Below are 20,219 nucleotides of genomic sequence, written 5' to 3' on the forward strand. Positions count from 1 at the left end.
TGGAGCATAAACACCGGCACAGACCAGTTGGGCCAAATGGCCTGTTTCTTTGCTGTAAATTCTTTGTAATTCAATTTAACTACACGGACTGCAGCGGTTCAAGAAGGCGGCACCACCACCTTCTCAGAGGCAACTAGTGACGGGCAATAAATATTGGCCATGCTAACGATGCCCACATCAAGTGAATGAATTTGAAGAAGTATCCAGGGGTAAAGAACAGACCGGGTGCTGTGATGCTTTAAACCGCTCCATTTTTTTTCTGTCTGATACTTGTATGCCTTGAATCCCTTGTATTATCTTGTTCATCAGACCATGGACCAAACCTGGGAGCTTTGTGTTCTGTATGGCTCCATTCTATAACAAGAACACAAAGGGATTAGAGCATAAGAACATAATGGCCCAGAAATTCGGGTCGAGGGCTTCCCGCGGCTGTTGTGCTGTGGGCCCACGTGGGATTCCGATCCTGGGCCTCCTCCAACTGCCGGCGCGCAGTGCTTGCGTATCCCAGGGGCGCAGTTAGTTCGAAGCGTCCCCTGGGATCACGTGGGCCATGGAGAGCCAATGGTAGCAGGGAATGCCCATTCATAAATTTGACAGGAAGAGCTGTCAAAACTATAAATACAAATCAGCCCCAAAACATAACTAAAACTTCAAATAATTTTTTTTTTAATCACATTTTTATAATAACTATAAATTACATAAAATAACGATTTTAAACAATAATTTACATTTTTGAAAAAATTAATTACAGTTTCTAACAGGGCTAAAAATAAACTTACCTTTCTTTAAAGCATTTAAAAATAATAAACCTGTGGAAAAAATGTTTTAATTTTACTTAATTCACCACTTACCTTGTTAAAAGCAGGCCTTGCGCCCGCTTTTTAAAAGTGTAACTCCTGGAGACTTAACCTCCCGGAGAAACCTGTAAAAAAAACAGAAGTTCCAGGTGTACGCGCTGCCTCTCCGGCGCACGCGTTCGACCTGTGAACCCCTTCCTTTAAGGGAACGGAAGTTCCGGTTTCCCGCGCATGCGCAGTGCGTGCACGAAACCGGCACTTTTGTTGGGCCTACGCATGAGTACCCGGTACGTACTCACCCGTGGAGACCCGAATTTCTGGGCCAAATTAAATAGGAGCAGGACTAGGCCATACGGCAACTGAAGCCTGCTCACCGTTCAATAAGATCATGGCTGAAATTCTACATCAACTCTACTTTCCCACCCTATCCCCATATCCCTTGATTTCAGTGGATGTGGTGTATTTGGACTTTCAGAAGGCTTTCGATAAGGTCCAGCATAAGAGATTAGCGTGCAAAGTTAAAGCACACGGGATTGGGGGTAAGGTACTGACTTGGATAGAGAACTGGTTGGCAGACAGGAAGCAAAGAGTTGGAATAAACTGGTCTTTTTCCGAGTGGCAGGCAGTGATTAGTGGGGTACCGCAGGGATCGGTGCTAGGACCCCAGCTATTCACAATATATATTAATGATCTAGACGAGGGAACTTGATGTAATATCTCCAAGTTTGCAGACGACACAAAGCTGGGTGGGCGTGTGTGCTGTGAGGAGGATGCAGAGAAACTCCAGTATGATTTGGACAGGTTGGGTGATTGGGCAGATGCATGGCAGATGCAGTATAACGTGGATAAATGTGAGGTTATCCACTTTGTTGGCAAAAACAGGAAGGCAGATTATTATTTGAATGACAATAGATTGGGAGAAGGAGAAGTGCAACGAGACCTGGGTGTCCTTGTGCACCAGTTGTTGAAGGTAAGCATGCAGGTGCAGCAGGCAGTTAAGAAGGCAACTGCTATGCTGGCCTTCATAGCGAGAGGATTCGAGTACAGGAACAAGGATGTCTTGCTGCAGTTGTACAGGGCCTTGGTGAGACCACACCTTGAATATTGTGTGCAGTTTTGGTCACCTTATCTGAGGAAGGATGTTGTTCTTGTCATGCAGGGAGTGCAGCGAGGATTCACCAGACTGATACCTGGGGTGGCAGGAATGACGTATGAAGAGAGATTGGGTCGATTAGGCTTATATTCACTAGAGTTTAGAAGAATGAGAGGGGATCTCATTGAAACTTATAAAATTCTAACAGGACTAGACAGACTAGATGCAGGAAGGATGTTCCCGATGGCGGGGGTGTCCAGAACCAGGGGTCACAGTCTAAGGATAAGGGGTAAGCCATTTAGGACAGAGATGAGGAGGAATTTCTTCACCCAGAGAGTGGTGGACCTGTGGAATTCTCTACCACAGAAGGCAGTTGAGGCCAATTCATTAAATATATTCAAGAAGGAGTTAGATATATTTCTTAAGGCTAAAGGGATCAAGGGATATGGAGAGAAGGCAGGGACGGGATACTGAATTTGGATGATCAGCCATGATCTCATTGAATGGTGGAGCAGGCTTGAGGGGCCGAATGGCCTACTCCTGCTCCTATCTTCTATGTTTCTATGATTTCCTTAGTGCCCAAAAATCTATCGAACTCAGTCTTGAATAAACTCAACGACTCAGCATGCACAGCCCTCTGGGGTAGAGAATTCCAAAGATTCACATCCCTCAGAGTGAAGAAATTTCTCCTCAGCTCGGTCTTAAATGGCCGACCCCTTATCTCATTGATCTAAACTCCAGAGAGTATAACTCCAATCTACTCAATCTCTCCTCATCGGACAACCCTCTCATCCCAGCAATCATTCTAGTCAACTTTCGTTGCACCTGCTCTGAGGCAAGGAAAGGAAAGAAAAACTGTACACAGTACTCCAGGAGTAATATCACAAAAGCCCTATGTGATAAAAATGCTAACTTCCGGGAAGTTATGTCATCACTTCCTGTGAACTATGAACTGTGAACTATGAACTGTGTACATACCTCACTTCCTGTCATATGTCACTTCCTGTTGGACTGGTATAAATACTGGTCTGTTCAGTATTGTAAGAGGCTTCTACCAGAGGCATGGTAAAGACCTCTCTTGTATATAGTGTGTTTATAAGTTACTTAAAGCTTACTTTAAAGTTACTTGATGGTAAGTCTCCTTTTTCTTACATCAATTTAAGTAACTTAATATTTACACTGACAAATACTAGACCTTCAGACAAACTCGGAAGTTAAGGATCCAGGGAACCACCCATCATGGAGAAAATCCTTAGACCTATTCATCTGGACTTGGACCCGAATACACCAGCAGCTGGCAGGGTATGGAAGCATTGGTATCGTACTTTTGAGAATTTTCTGGATGAATGTAAAGTGGATGCTCCTGCTAAATTGAAGATACTTGTCAATTATGTGACCCCAAAAGTGTTCGAATATGTTGATGACTGGGATAATTACGAAGAGGTGATTCGGGCACTTAAGAAACTGTATGCGAAGACCCCAAATGAGGTCTATGCTAGACATCTACTGGCCACAGCCCGACAAGGGCCAGGGGAATCAATTGACGAATTCCTGCAAGAACTTCGCAGGCTCAGCGTAGATTGTAACTTTCAGGCAGCCTCAGCTGAGCTGTACCGCCAAGAAATGATTCGTGATGCTTTCATCTGCGGGATTGCCTCTCCATTTATACGCCAGCGTCTACTAGAAAGTAAAACACTTGAGCTACAAAAAGCTTTTGACCTAGCTTGTTCACTGGATTTGGCAAAGAGAAATGCAGACCTCTATCAGCTGCCCAGATCTCGATCTGCTGCTGTAGCTGCAACCAGACAATTCAAGCGGTCTCAGGTGAACCCTATCATGAGGGAATCTAATTCTGATAATTCTGATGAAGAAGAGGAGGACGACCCCACTTTAGCAGCCTCTTGGCAATCTAGGAAGGAATGCTTCTTTTGTGGAGATGCTTTTCACCCTAGGAAAACCTGCCCTGCTCGCAATGCAATCTGCAGTTATTGCGGGAAAAAAGGACACTTTGCTAAAGTTTGCCTATCAAGGGCCTCTACGAGGGCCAATCCAGCTAAGACCTACCGAACTGCCCCAATTAGGGCCTATCAAGATGCTCCAGCTAGGACCTATCAAGCTTCCTCTCGAGCTCTCTCCCGAAGAAGCACACCGAGAGTTTTAGCCACTCTCTGTGCAACGACACCAATTACAGCTGCTTGCCCACAGAACCTGTCTCAGGCAGCCACAAAAATTTCAATTAAAGGGCATACCTTAGATGCCTTAATTGACTCAGGAAGTACTGATAGTTTCATTAAGGAACAGATTGTTGCGAAATTGAAACTACATGTCTTCCCATCGGACCAGGCAATTGCGATGGCCCAGTCATCACTTAATACCAGAATCTCCGGCTTTTGTGTTGTTGATATGACACTTCATGGTTGTATGTATCCCTCCACCCGACTTTCGGTGCTCAAAGACTTATGTAGTGATCTCCTCTTAGGGCTGGACTTCCAAAAACAGCATAAGAAACTCACCATTGAGTTTGGTGGATCCAAACCCGGACTTACTATTTCTAATATACCATCTAAATTACCTTTTTGTGCATTATCAGCAGCTTCACTTGATGAACCCTCATTATTTGCCAGTATTCCGCCTCAATGCCAACCGATAATAACGAAATCGCGGCGCTTTAATCAGGAAGACCAATCTTTTATTGCGGCTGAAATCTCTCGACTTCTAGCAGAGGATATCATTGAACCATGTTCGTCGCCCTGGCGGGCTCAAGTCGTCATTGTCAAGAACCCTCTAAAACCTCACAAACAGCGACTATGCATCGATTATTCGCAAACCATCAATCAATATACCGACTTGGACGCCTACCCATTGCCACGCATTGATGATATGGTTAATAAACTGGCCGAATACAAAGTGTTCTCAACTTACGATTTAAAAAGTGCCTATCATCAGTTACCCTTGAAGGTCTCAGATAAGCAGTACACAGCCTTTGAGGCTAATGGACGGCTGTACCAATTTCGTCGCCTCCCATTCGGGGTTACTAATGGAGTGGCTGTCTTTCAACGGGCAATGGATGGCCTGGTTAAGCAGGAAAACCTAAGGGACACTTTTCCCTATCTTGATAACATTACCATTGCAGGTCACGATCAACAGGAACACAACTCCAACCTCCAAAAATTTCGGGATGCCCTCCATCGCCGTAATTTGACCCTGAATGAATCCAAATCTGTTGAGTCGCAACCGACCATCAACATCCTTGGCTACTGCGTAGGCAATGGTATCATTAAGCCAGACCCAGAAAGACTTCGCCCGCTCCAAGAGCTCCCGTCACCTAAGAATCCGGCTTCTTTACGTCGGGCTCTCGGTCTGTTTGCATACTACGCTAAATGGATTCCTCATTTTTCGGACAAAATCCAACCCTTGCTGCATGCTAGATCATTTCCACTGGGAACAGCGGCTGTTGCAGCCTTTAACCTTCTCAAAAAACAGTTGGAGAAAGCGGCTCTTCACTCCATCGATGAGAATCTCCCTTTCGTGGTTGAATGTGATGCCTCGGAGGTGGCGATCTCGGCTACTCTGAATCAGGAAGGTCGTCCTGTAGCATTTATGTCCAGGACCTTACAAGGTGCCGAGCTACATTATCCTCCGGTTGAGAAAGAAGCCACAGCCATCATAGAGGCAGTACGGAAGTGGAACCATTTTCTAGCTCGCCAGCACTTTACATTGATCACGGACCAACGATCAGTCGCCTTCATGCTCGATAATCGAAAACGAACCAAAATTAAGAATAATAAAATACAACTTTGGAGGATGGAACTGGCCTCTTTTGGTTATACCATTCTCTATCGGCCTGGCAAGGAGAATGTGGCCCCGGACACCCTCACACGGGCATTCTGCTCCACTATGTCATCCTCCACTCTCATGGATGTCCACAATGGTTTGTGTCATCCTGGCGTTACGCGCATGCTACATTTCGTACGATCACGGAATCTCCCTTTTTCCACTGGAGATGTAAAGAAAATATGCTCAGAATGCCGGCTTTGTGCGGAATTAAAACCTCAGTTCTTCCGCCCCTCAGCTGGTATACTCATACATGCAACCCAACCGATGCAACGACTTAGCATCGATTTTAAGGGCCCAGTGCCCTCTTCAACTCGGAACACATATTTGCTCACCATGATCGACGAATATTCACGTTTTCCGTTTGCCTTCCCCTGCTCCAATATGCTGGCGTCCACAGTAATCTGCTGCCTTGAGCAGGTATTTTCTCTCTGTGGCATGCCGGCTTATATTCACTCAGATCGGGGTCCATCCTTTATGTCAAGGGAACTCAAGGACTACCTCTCAGAACGGGGAATTGCTACAAGCAAAACAACACCATACCATCCCATCGGAAATGGGCAGGTAGAGAGGTATAACGGTATCATCTGGAATTCCGTACGTCTCGCTTTAAGATCTCGGGGCCTACCAGACCAGCAATGGGAAACAGTGCTTCCGGATGCATTGCACTCTATACGGTCCCTGCTTTCTACAGCCACAAATACTACACCTCATGAGCGGTTCTTTGGATTCCAGCGTCGCTCATCTCATGGGACATCACTCCCGTCATGGCTAACTACTCCTGGACCTGTATTACTCCGAAGATACGTTCGGACGTCTAAAAATGACCCTCTCGTAGACGAGGTTGAACTAACCGATGCCAACCCCACCTATGCAAACATACGATATTCCGACGGCCGAGAATCTACCGTATCATTACGGGATCTGGCTCCCTGCCCACCAGGACCTAGTGGGACATCGGGTGATGGCATTTCACCAGGAAACTCTTGGGACCTATCGGGTACCCCTCTCCAGGATCCTGATCGGACACCAACTAGCTTGGTGCCGGTAGAACCCCGTGCTCAAGGTTGCGACCCTCCCAGTACCGCGCATGAAAGTACTGATCCACCACAGACCAGCTCTGCACCTCCCTCTGAACAGAGGCAGTCCGACTTTGAACCTATTGGGGCTCGTACTCGAAGCCATGATCTCCCCGACCCTTCACAGGGCAATCCAGGCCACACAGACTCTGACCAATGGCCAACCGCATGTAAGCGGACCAGCGACCCTCTACGACGGGAATCCAAACGGGTGCGACTCTTCCTTGTTCGGTGGCTGCGGACCAAAAGGTAGACCACAGCCTCCTAATCCTGCAGGAGGGAAGAATGTGATAAAAATGCTAACTTCCGGGAAGTTATGTCATCACTTCCTGTGAACTATGAACTGTGAACTATGAACTGTGTACATACCTCACTTCCTGTCATATGTCACTTCCTGTTGGACTGGTATAAATACTGGTCTGTTCAGTATTGTAAGAGGCTTCTACCAGAGGCATGGTAAAGACCTCTCTTGTATATAGTGTGTTTATAAGTTACTTAAAGCTTACTTTAAAGTTACTTGATGGTAAGTCTCCTTTTTCTTACATCACCCTATATAATTCTTACTCGTACTCCAACCCCCTTGCAATAAAGGATTGAGCCATCGCAGCAGCTCTCTATCTCAATAATGCCCCACTCAGTCTGGATTCTTAGACTTACGAATTCCTTCCACCCTTTAAAGAGTGTCAGATCTTACAGGACACTGTCTCTCCATCGCTGTCTGTCTAATGGATGGGAAACAAGATGGTGGAGGAGAGGGAGCGGCAAAATATATGCGAAGAACAGTAACAGATAGGAATAACTTTTATTTGTATGACGCCTTTTACAACGTCAGGACATCCCAGAGCGCTTGTAGGGGTGGCGGGTGGCGCATGCGCCTAGTCAGTTATGCCCCTGACTGCCTGTGAGCGGTTCGAATCGCTCCCACACCCCTGGGTTCTAGACAACTGACTTAGGTACAGGCGGCGATACAGAAAATCGAGTAGACAAGTGGTTTGGTGTAAGAAAACCAAGATTTTATTAAAACAGAAATAAAACACAGTCTTAAGAGAATTACTGGTAGAAAATACAGGCATAAACAATAATTATACTTATACAGGGAATGGGGAACACATGGCACATCGAGGGAAAAACAACTACTTTAACAATCCTCTTATCCTTATCCCACCCCTATACCTAACTAGATTAAGCTATGAGGGGCCAAGGATTCATGCTCACCAATCCAAAGCCTGTTGCTTTGACAATTGCGAGCTTTGAGGTTTGGTCTTCTGTCCTTTGGGGTACTCCGTCGCCACGTGGTCTCAGGGCGCGGTGCTGGAGCTGTTGCTGCAACACACCTTCCCTCTCCTCAGCTACCGTCGTCGTCTCGTCACGATGGGTTCTCTTCTTCTTCTCCCTCGGGCAGTCGTCGGCGGTAACGTTGCGTTGTGGGGCGGTTGGCAGTCTTCACTAGATTTTTCTACCCATTCTTTGAACGCCGGTATATTCATTGTGGCGTGGACACCTGCAGTTAAAGCCAGCTTAATCGCAGTGTTCAATTACCAACTTATTCTCACTGTCCATACATATACTTCTTCCCCAAGCGCCATCTTATAACTAGGCGCTCGGTCTTTATCAATGCATCTTCAGCTGCCCTTCTCTGCTCTTGTCGGGTCTTTACCTTTTTCTTCGTCTCGCCTTGTCTCGTCTCGTTTCGTCTCGCCCTTTTCTCGGCCCGTGTGTCCTGTATGACTTTGGACTCGGGTCTCGTCCCCCACCCGCGATTTGTATGGATGTCCTTGGCTGTTAAACCCAATGCGGGGAGCGAGAAGAGAACCCGCCACGAGGCCAGGGCACGAGTACGAGTGGCAGCAGCCCAAAGGCCAGGGTCAAGAGGCCAGAGCAAGAGAGAGCAGGGGCGATTGCTACTGAGGGCCTACAATTATACCCGTTTCTTCAACTCCTTATCTGCGCGCCAAATCAGGTCAGTCCATTGTTTAACTTTTGGCAGGCTGTTTTAAATGATTATACCAATCTAAGTTAACTGGTTTTAGATGGCCGTTTATCGCACCTAATGGCCCGATATCTGGGCTGTATTATCATTAATGCTTTTAATCGGCCTGTCCAGCCTTGGTGGCTCCCTTGAGCTGTTTCCGATTATTTATGTGGACAAACTAATGGCCTTATGCTTAGGCCTAACTGGGTTGATCTGTTTCGATCGGACGAAAATGCATATTCAATGTTTGCCTAGCTGTCTGGCTTTTCAAACACAAAGTCCTTTTCACAGAAATGCATTTTAAGTTTCGATTTCCCAAAGCTGCCTGTTCTGTGCTGCAGAGTCCAAGCTTGTAAAATCTTACAGGCTTTTGGTCACGAGGTGCGGACGCCATCTTTTGGGTACCCTTTTTAAATTGTCCATACAGGGTCCCTTTTATTAATAACCTTGGGGGAATGTGGGAATTTTGAGAACCTTACACGCTCTATAGCCAATGAAGTACTTTTGAAGTGTAGTCACTGTTGTAACTTAGGAAACGCGGCAGCCAATTTGTGCACAGCAAGCTCCCACAAACAGCAATATGGTTGACGTAAGAAAACTACTAAGCACTTGGTCTGAGTGTTAAGCAAAGCTTTAATCAACTGTTTTTCAACATGGAGATCTAGTTGTGTCCTTTACTAGTTCCTGTTAAAGAATGTCCTGAGCAAGCTGGGCCCATACTCTCCCTGGACAGCGCCACCAGCAGGCCGCCCAGTATTATTTCATAAGTCATTTCCACATGGATGACAGGATTCATGTCAATGATAATGACCAGATAATCTATTTTAGTGATGTTGATTAAGGGATAAATAGACACCAGAAGAACGCCCCTGCTGTTCTTTCAAATAGTGCCGTGGGATCTTTTAGGTGCCGCTGAGAGAGCAGACGGGGCTTCTGTTTAATGCCTCGTGCGGAAGATGGCACCTCCGACAGTGCAGCCCTCCCTCGGCATTGCACTGGAAGTGTCAGCCTAGATTTTGTGCTCAAGACTCTGGAGCAGTGTTCCCCCTAAGGTGCGCGGGCGTGTAGACACGCATCGGTCGGGAGGTCCCGCGCAGGCCGCTCACCAGCTGCTGCCGCTGGAAGACACCGCGCTCGTGCGGCCGCACAGCAAATTTTAATGGACCGCGCACGGAAAAATAAAATTCGAGGGAACATTGCTCTGAAGAGGGACTGTGAACCCACAATCTTCTAACTGAGTGGCAAAAGAGCTGCCCACTGAGCCAAGGCCGACACCTTAAGGAATTTGCTTTTCATCCTGAAGGGGAGAAAGAAAAATCATGAGAAGGTTAAAGAAAAATGAGCTGCTCCAATCTCCTCTGGTGATGCACTGAGTGATGGGTTTGGGTAGAGTTCCTAATATGCATTATTCATCGCAGTCTCGCAATGATTTATTTTTACAAAATTGTTTTTAACGGGTAACCAGTGCGTTAAAACAGCGCACCAGGGAAGTTTATCCAAAGTTGTTACCCACATGAGCACAGCAGCACGAGTAGGCCATTCAGCCCCTCGAGCCTAGCTCCCCAATTCATGGCCGATCTCTACATCCTCAAATCAAATCAAATCAACTTTTATTGTCATTGTTAGTGCACAAGTGCAGTACAACGAAATGTAGGCTTGCGGCACCCGAGAGTGTACATTTAGATTAAGACATTTAAACATTCAACATACATTTGGCTTGTAATACATTAACATAAACATAACCATAATAAAGTGCATTGGCAGATGTGCAGGCTTTAGAGTTTATTTGTGGAGTTCAGTAGGATGACAGCCCTGGGAAAGAAGCTGTTCCTAAATCTGGTCGTTCGGGTGCGAATGCATCTGTAGCGTCTCCCAGATGGCAGGAGGGCGAACAGACTGTGGCTGGGGTGGGTAGGGTCTTTGATGATGGACCGTGACCTCCGTAAACAGCGTTTCTGGTATATGTGCTCTATGGTCAGTAGCCGGGTGCCGGTAATGCGTTGGGCAGTTTTGACTACCCGCTGCAGGGCTTTCCGGTCATAGTAACTACAGCTGCCATACCATACTGTGATACAGTTCGTCAGGATGCTCTCTATTCTGCAGTGGTAAAAGTTAGAGAGGATCAGGGGTGACAGGTTACATCCCTTCAGCCTCCTTAGGAAATATAGGTGCTGCTGGGCCTTCTTCACCAGAGAGGAGGTATTGAGGGACCAGGAGAGGTCTCCCGTGATGTGGACTCCGAGGAACTTAAATCTGTCCACCCTTTCCACCACAGCCCCATTGATGTGGATGGGGGTGTGACTTCCGCCTTTGCAAACCGTCAATATTTATCCCTCAACCAACATAACAGAAACAGATTACCTGGTCTTTATCACGTTGCTGTTTGTGGGAGCTCGCTGTGCGCAAATTGTCTGCCGCGTTTCCCACATTACAACTGTGACTCCACTTCAAAAAGTACTTCATTGGCTGTAAAGCGCTTTGGGAAGTCTGGTGGTTGTGAAAGGTGCTATAGAAATGCAAGCCTTTCTTTCTTTCTTTCCTTCGTCGTGCCTGTGCCGGCTCTTTGTAAGAGCAATCCAATTCGTCCCACTGCCCTGCTCTTATTGAATCATACAATCATATAGCACAGAAGGAGGCCATTCAGCCCACAATTGAAACATACAAAATTTTTACAAGGCTTGAAAGGGTCAATGCAGGGAGGATGTTTCCCCTGGCTAGGGAGTCTAGAACCAGGGGTCACAGTCTCAGAATCAGGGGTCGGCCATTTAGGACTGAGATGAGGAGAAATTTCTTCACTCAGAGGGTGGTGAATCTTTGGAATTCTCTACCCCAGAGGGGCTGTGGAGGCTCAGTCGTTGAGTATATTCAAGCCAGAGATTGATAGATTTTTGAATATTAAGGGAATCAAGGGATATGGGGATAGTGCAGGAAAATGGAGGTGAGGTAGAAGATCAGCCATGATCTTATTGAATGGCGGAGCAGGCTCGAGGGGCCGAATGGCCAACTCCTGCTCCTATTTCTTATGTTCTTATGTTCTTATGTTCAATGTCATCAGTCAGTCACAGGGGAAGAAGGAAGACACTGTCCCGCATCGCGTTAAAGGAAGCGTTTAACCTTCCTCAGGGTGAGGGAGTGGTCTTCCTCCCGGGCCAGCCCATTTTGTTTGTTTTGCACCTGAACGTCCCATCAGCATTGAAACTGTAGCGATGGTGTGAGCGCTGGCGTTGCCTTGACGCCGATCAGATGATCCAGGCCTTGTGACACCATAAACAAACACTACTATTACAGTCATAAATCACCTTAAGCGCTAGGCATAGCTTTGTTATTGGAAAAGTAGCAACAGCACCTTCAAATAAACGGCTAAATGGCACAATTTAACATTTAAAAACTTACCCACCCTCAACCACCTTTAGCTTTCTTTCCTTTCTTTGTCTCTTACATGGAGCCGTGTGCTATTAGTAACCAACACATTAAAAGCTGGCGTGAATTTGTTTTGTTTGCTATTTTAAGGATGCCATTAAACCGGAGGTGCCCAATGTTTTTCTTTTATTGCAGACCATTTACTGGGGAGTCTCATGGGCTAGTTGCGACTTTCCTGTGGCCCTGGGAAATGGGTGTGGCGCTCGGGCAGCACACTGACACCCTTTCTCTGGTCCCCCGAGTTCCTCTCCAGGGGGGATTACTTGCATACCTTGGGTGTCACGTGGGCTGACGCTAAGGCTTCCTACTGGACGGAGGCAGGTACCTGAAGTGCTGCTGCAGGCCTTAAATGGCTGCGGCTGCTTGAAGGGGCTGGAGCATCATGAGGCCATGCAAGAACCATGCGGAGGGAAGCCCGGGTGAGCAGGCAGACACCATTGCAGATAGATATCCTGGAGTGTTTCTGAGTCAGTGCAAGATTTGTGGCAGTGGTTAAAAAAAACCACAGTGGAATACGTCTATAATGAGGGCAGGTCACATAAGAGCACGCTGCACTGATGCCGAGGCCATTGAACAACTGTTGCAGGAAGTAGAGCATCGGACAGGTATTCTATTTACCCAACATGGAAGGAAGGTTGTGATGCTCCTGGCCTGGTAAGAGGGGGCTGAAGCCATCAGCAGCAGCATTGAAGGACATGGGAGCAATGCCAAAAGAAGTTTAATGACCTCACCAGGACAGGAAAGTAAGTGTGATCCATTACACAGATTTTTAAAAGATGTTTGTGAGCCTTGTGGTATCTACCTTGTGTTTCTTATCATTCAATGTTACTGAGCTACTTAAATAGCCTTGTGTAAGTACGGTGTGGCCTCTTCCACAATAAGGATTGATCTACCAATTACAATCCATTCTCACTCCACACAAGTATCTGCAAGGCTCCTAATGAACGAAGTTCAGTGAAGCAGCACCACCTTCAAAGTGACTGCAAATCCTTCTGAATGCAAAGGGGATGGACACTTCTGATGTTGTAGGAGGTCACGGTGCTGCAGAGGTGTCTGTGTAGGAGAGAGCAGCGTTTGATCAGTATTGGACTGCCCCAGCTACTGGTGGAGGACCTGCTACAGTTCAGGAAGTCTCCCCATTTAAGGAAAGGGCTGTAGAGCTCCAGCAACGCTAGAGGTGACAGGAGATGGTGATGTGGGTGGACATGCGACCCTTGTACCCATCCTTCCTTCCCTCCCAGTCCTGTGTCCAAAACGATACCCAGTTCAGGACACCACACTTTAGGAAGGATGGCAAGGCCTTGGAGAGGGTGCCGAGGAGATTTACCGCAATGGTACCAGGGATGAGGGACTTTAGTTATGTGGAGAGACTGGAGAAGCTGGGGTTGTTCGCCTTGGAGCAGAGAAGGCTTAACGGGAGATTTAAGAGAGGTGTTCACAATCATGAGGGGCTTTGATAGAGTAGTCGGGAGAAGCTGTTTCCAGTGGCAGGAGGCTGGGTAACCAGAGGACACTGGTTTAAGAAAATTGGCAAAACAACCAGAGGGGAGAGATGAGGAGAATCTTTTTTTTACGCAGCGAGTTGTTGTGATCTGGAATGCGCTGCCTGAAAGGGCGGTGGAAGCAGATTCAATAGGAACTTTCAAAAGGGAATTGGATACATACTTGAAGGGGAAAAATTTGCAGGGCTGTGGGGAAAGAGCGAGGGGGGAGTGGGACTATTTGGAGAGCTCTACCAAAGAGCCGGCACAGGGAAAATGGGCCAAATGGCCTCCTGCTGTGCTGCATGAATCTATGTCAATTTTCAGGACCTTCCCATGCCGATGACAGTGGTGATGAAACCCATGGCTATACATTCACCCAGCTATTAATTTGTTTTTATGTTTGTCCTCTCTTTATGTCTCCGCAGGATCAGCAGACCAATTAGAGGCTGAACCCTCCATGCAACCTTCAAGAAGTATCTCACCAGTCACCCAGTCGCAATTCCAAGACTTGGCATGCAGCAGCCCAGCTACATCCACTGTGGGGGTGAGGGTGGGGCAGGGGGTGAGGAAGGAGACAGGTAGGGAGTGCGAGGGGAGCACTGAGGTGAAATCACCGAGCACTGGCGAACTGGAACAGGAAGAGCAGGAGGAGGAGGAAGAGGAGGTCCCTCGTTGGAGGACGAGAGAGCCCCCTCCAGCAGCTGCACAGGCGGGGGACCCAGATTGTCCGTACTCAAAGGAAGAACACTTTCAGAGCACGACAGACTCTAGCAGTCATTGGGCGATGTGCCTGTCCAGCAGCTTCCACACCGCAGCGACCAGTGTGCAGGAGTGTTGCATTGAAAGCGCGCAGGCGTCTCTGGAGCGAGTGGCAGTACTAGGCCCGCCTGTCGCAGCTGAGGCCTTGTCGCCAGGCTTAGCTTGTCTCGCGAAGGCCCAGATATCCCGCAACACAGGCTCTCGTCTGCTTCTACGGCAGCCTCCAGGAGGCTCAAACTGGGAGGGAACTGTGCTCCCAATGAGCCCTGCCAATCGGTAGTGTAGCGGTTATGTTACTGTACTAGCAATCCAAATGGATGTGAATTCAAATCCCACCACAGCAGTTTATGAGAATTTGAATTAAGTTAAAAAACAAATCCAGAAATGAAAAAATTGGTCTCAGTAAAAGTGACCATGAAGCTGTCGGAAGGTTGTAAAAACCCAACTGGTTCACTAATGTCCTTCAGGAATGGAAACCCTTCTTACCAGGTCTGGGCCTATATGTAACTCCAGTCTGACACCAACATGGTTGACTCTTAACTGCGATCTGAAGTGGCCAAGCGAGCTTTTTTGTATTAGTTCACGGGATGTGGGCATCACTGGCAAGGCCAGCATTTATTGCCCGTCCCTAATTGTCCTTGAGAAGGTGGTGGTGAGCCACCTTCTTGAACCGCTGCAGTCCGTGTGGTGAAGGTGCTCCCACAGTGCTGTTAGGCCGGGAGTTCCAGGATTTTGACCCAGCGACGATGAAGGAACGGCGATATATTTCCAAGCCTGCTGCCCTTGTCCTTCTGGGTGGAAGAGGTCGCGGGTTTGGGAGGTGCTGCCGAAAAAGCCTTGGCGAGTTGCTGCAGTGCATCTTGTAGATGGTACACACTGCAGACACGGTGCCCCGGTGGTGGAGGGAGTGAATGTTTAAGGTGGTGGATGGGGTGCTGCTTTGTCCTGGACTCAGTTGTATCGAACTCTGATCTCAGCACAAAAATCTAGGCTGACACTCCAGTGCAGTACCGAGGGAGTGCTGCATTGTCGTAGGTGCCGTCTTTTGGATGAGACATTCAACTGAGGCTCCTTCTGCCCTCTCAGGTGGACTTAAAAGATCCCACGGCCACTATTTCGAACAGGGGAGTTCTCCCCGCTGCCCTGGCCAATATCTATCCCTCAAACAACACCAATAAAACAGATTATCTGGTCATTGTTTGTGGGATCTTGCTGTGCGCAGATTGGCTGCCGCGTTTCCCATATTACAACAGTGACTGCACTTCAAAAAAATACTTCATTGGTTGTACAGCACGTCCCGAGGTCGTGAAAGGCGCTGTTGAAATGCAAGTCTTTCTTTTCATGAGAGAGCAAAACAGAGTGTGAGCAAGAGAAACATAGAAACATAGAAACATAGAAGATAGGAGCAGGAGTAGGCCATTTGGCCCTTCGAGCCTGCTCTGCCATTCAATGCGATCATGGCTGATCATCCAATTTCAGTACCCGGTCCCTGCTTTCTCCCCATACCCCTGGACCCCTTTAGCCTTAAGAAATATATCCAACTCCTTCTTGAATATATTTAATGAATTGGCTTCTACTGCCTTCCGTGGTAGAGAATTCCACAGGTTCACCACTCTCTGGGTGAAGAAATCCCTCCTCATTTCTGTCCTAAATGGCTTACCCCTTATCCTTAGACTGTGACCCCTGGATCTGGACTGCCCCGCCATCAGAAACATCCTTTCTGCATCTAGTCTGTCCAGTCCTGTCAGAATTTTATAAGTTTCAATGAGATCCCCTCTCATTCTTCTAAACTCCAGCGAGTACAAGCCCAATCGACCCAATCTCTCCTCATACATCATTCCTGCCATCCCAGGTATCAGCCTGGTGAACTCCTTCCATGGCAAGAACATCCTTCCTCAGATAAAGCGACCAAAACTGCACACGATACTCAAGATGTGGTCTCACCAAGGCCCTGTACAACTGCAGCAAGACATCCTTGTTCCTGTACTCAAACCCTCTCACTATGAAGGCCAACATACCATTTGCCTTCTTAACCGCCTGCTGCACCTGCATGCTTACCTTCAGCGACTGGTGCACAAGGACACCCAGGTCTCGTTGCACTTCTCCTTCTCCCAATCTATTGTCATTCAAATAATAATCTGCCTTCCTGTTTTTGCCACCAAAGTGGATAACCTCACATTTATCCACGTTATATTGCATCTGCCATGCTTTTGCCCAATCACCCAACCTGTCCAAATCATCCTGGAGTTTCTCGGCATCCTCCTCACAGCACACACGCCCACCCAGCTTTGTGTCGTCTGCAAATTTGGAGATATTACATCTAGTTCCCTTGTCTAGATCATTAATATATATTGTGAATAGCTGGGGTCCAAGGACCGATCCCTGCAGTACCCCACTGGTCACTGCCTGCCACTCGGAAAAAGAGCCGTTTATTCCAACTCTTTGCTTTCTGTCTGCCAACCAGTTCTCTATCCAAGTCAATACCTTGCCCCCAATCCCATGTGCCTTAACTTTACATGCTAATCTCTTATGCGGGACCTTATCAAAAGCCTTCTGAAAGTCCAAATACACCACATCCACTGGTCCTCCCTTATCTATTTTACCTGTTACATCCTCAAAAAATTCCAAGAGAAATGGAGACTGAGCGAGAGAGACAGACAGAGACACGTAGGCAGAGCAAGAATGTTAGAGCGAGAGAGAGAGAGAGGGGAGACTATCCAGCCCTGGTTGTGTTGGTGCCATGGCGAAATGGGATCAAATCGAGATTCACACGGTGTCGCAAACTGATGAAGAAGAGAGTTTGAGATTAAACATTGCCGTTAAGGTTTAGATTTGTTCCGGCCCAGCACTTTTACACCATAGATTTCTTCAGGTGCGGGTGCGGCTTTGTGCTCTTGCTGATCCACTCAGCCCCTGATGCTTAACATCCACACTGAAGGATTAACGATTTGTGATGTTATTCCTGCAGTTTCCTTTTTTTTTCATTTCATTTTTTCTCTCTCCGTTTGCTGCAGGCACTGACTCTTGCTGGGATACAGTTCCAAGGGCACTGGCATAACCTAGACAGTGAGTGTTTGGCAGGCTGTTCCACACTAAGAGGGTGCCAGTCTTCACCTGTTATACACATTCATTGCCAGTAGAGGTCACTGGAGAGCAACCAGAGGAAAAAGAAAGACTTGCATTTCTATAGCGCCTTTCGCAAACTCAGGAGTCCCAAAGCGCTTTACAGCCAATGGAGTCAAGTCCCCACTCCAGAGACTTAAGCCTAAATTCTAGGCCGACACTCCCCGTGCAGTGCCGAGGGAGTGCTGCACTGTCGGAGGTGCCGTCTTTCAGATGAGACATTAAAACGAGACCCCGTCTGCCCTCTCAGGTGGGCGTAAAAGATCCCGCGGCACTATCTCGAAGAAGAGCAGGGGAGTTCTCCCCGGTGTCCTGGCCAATATTTATCCCTCAATCAACATCACTAAAACAGATTATTTGGTCATTATCACATTGCTGTTTGTGGGACCTTGCTGTGCACAAATTGGCTGCCGCATTTCCCACATTACAACAGTGACTACACTTCAAAAGTATTCATTGGCTGTAAAGCGCTTTGGGACTCCTGAGGTCATGAAAGGCGCTATATAAATGCAAGTTCTTTCTTTTTAATGGTCCCAATCAGGAAAGGCTGTACGCAGGGTGTGGAACCTTGCAAAATATACCCATATATCTATAAAAATATATTAAAAATCTTATGTTCACACACACTTCCTCTCTACAAAACCTTCCTTGTTGTTGTCAGGTTTCTATCACACTTTCGTGTCAACTTCTTAACATTATAGATTTCTACATCCACATTTACAATAGAACGGGCCTATGTAAACTTGTCACGCTGTAATTACACCCTCCTGCCAACGATGGTGCTGTAGCGCCTCAGTTCTGCGTCTCCCAGTTCTGCCACTTGTCCTGCCGGGAAACCTTTACGCTCCAGGCAACTCTACAGGGGGCGATTTTAACCCTGCCCACCTGTCGGAACCCGGGCGGGCAGTTAAATCTGGCCGGGAGACTTACCCACCGATGTCACGCTCCCTTCCCACAGTCTTCCATTTTTAACCCGCTGGTCTGAGCAGGTGGCAACCCCCTGCCTGATACCAGCGGGGTCCTCCTTTAAATATGCTGATTGGGCTCCGATGACATCATCGGGGCCTGACCACTCTTTTAACTGGTGGACTGAGAGGGGAAACCGTTGTGGCTTTCCTGCCGGGAGAGGCTACAACAACAATGTATATTTATATCGTGCTTTTAACGTAGTGAAACGTCCCGAGGCGCTTCACAGGAGCGTAATCAAACAAAATTTGACACTGAGCCACATAAGGAGATATTAGGACAGATGGCCAAAAGCTTGGTCAAAGAGGCAGGATTTAAGGAGCGTCCTGAAGGAGAAGAGCGAAGTAGTGAGATGGGGTGTTAAAGGAGGAGAGAGAGGTAGAGAGGCGGAGCGGCTTAGGGAGGGAATTCCAGAGCTTAGGGCCAGGACGGCTGAAGGTACGGCCGCCAATGGTGGAGCGATTAAAATCAGGGGTGCACAAGAGGCCAGAATTGTTGGAGTGCAGAGATCTCGGAGGGTTGTAGGGCTGGAGGAGGTGACAGAGGTAGGGAGGGCTGAGGCCACGAACACAAGGATGAGAACTTTTAACTTTAGAAGCTGTAGGGTAGAGGAGTCGGGGCCAGAAAAGGCCCGGAGAAGTAAGTCTTTAAACGTTTTCTTTTTACTTTGCTCATGGGGCAGGCGACGCACAGATCAGGAAGATCCCAGGTTCGATTCCCGGCCTGTACTGAGCTGGTTGATCTCAGCTAGGGTGATAGTTGTGTAACAGTACAGTACGAAAGGTGAGGCCGTTGTCGCAAGATCCCTGCTCCCTGGTCGCTGAAGCGTGCTCGCGTGTCACCCGCCAGATGAGAGTAGGAGCGGGCTCGACTGCGATGCCCTTTAACGGTCCAACAGTCACTGCCCAGACTCGCCTGTGAACCACGTCCGGTCGGGCAGGGGGCATGGTAGAGCGAGCCAGCTGCAGCCAGCCCTCTCAGTGGAGAGGAAAGGGGGGGAAAAAAACCCGTGACAAATTCGCAGGGAAATAAAATATAATAAAAGTTAAACGTTAAATGATATAACAACAGCGAATGTACGATGTCCAAAGGGAGGAGAGCCAGAAGGAAACCTCACATCCCATAAGAACATAAGAAATAGGAGCAGGAGTCGGCCATACGGCCCCTCGAGCCTGCTCCGCCATTCAATGAGATCATGGCTGAACTTTTACAGCAACTCCACTTTCCCGCCCTATCCCCATATCCCTTGATACAATTAGTGCCCAAAAAAAACCTTCTCCCCCCTCCCTTGTTGCGACGGTGTATCAGTTTTTTTGCCGACCGTTGACTTCTCCCCCTCTGCTCTCACCAGCTGCCCTCTCCCCCTTCAACGTGGCTAGGAGGATCGGCCACCCGTACCAGAACCGCACCCCTCCCAAGCGGAAGAAGCCCAGGACCTCGTTCAGCCGCCTGCAGATCTGCGAGCTGGAGAAGCGCTTCCACCGGCAGAAGTACCTGGCCTCGGCCGAGCGGGCGACGCTGGCCAAAGCCCTCAAGATGACCGATGCCCAAGTCAAGACCTGGTTTCAGAACAGAAGGACCAAGTGGAGGTAACACCATCATAGGAACCAGGAGGAGGCCATTCAGCCTCTCGAGCCTGTTCAGCGTATCTCATTGAAACGTATAGAAATTCTTAGGAGGATTGACAGGGTA

The 20,219-nt window shown here is 47.9% G+C and overlaps 1 protein-coding gene across 1 annotated transcript in view; it reads left to right on the forward strand.

The window, feature by feature from the left end:
- tlx2 (T cell leukemia homeobox 2) overlaps nucleotides 1-20,219 on the forward strand; it is a 97,277-nt gene that overhangs the window by 60,307 nt on the left and 16,751 nt on the right. Inside the window, exon 2 of the mRNA XM_086004948.1 lies at nucleotides 19,879-20,116. Coding sequence (XP_085861074.1) covers nucleotides 19,879-20,116 — 238 coding nt within the window. The remainder of the gene's footprint in view (nucleotides 1-19,878; nucleotides 20,117-20,219) is intronic.

This window comes from Somniosus microcephalus, chromosome 2, assembly GCF_052327205.1.
Source record: "Somniosus microcephalus isolate GS21.2 chromosome 2, FLI_Smic_1.0, whole genome shotgun sequence".
Classification (NCBI taxonomy): domain Eukaryota; kingdom Metazoa; phylum Chordata; class Chondrichthyes; order Squaliformes; family Somniosidae; genus Somniosus; species Somniosus microcephalus.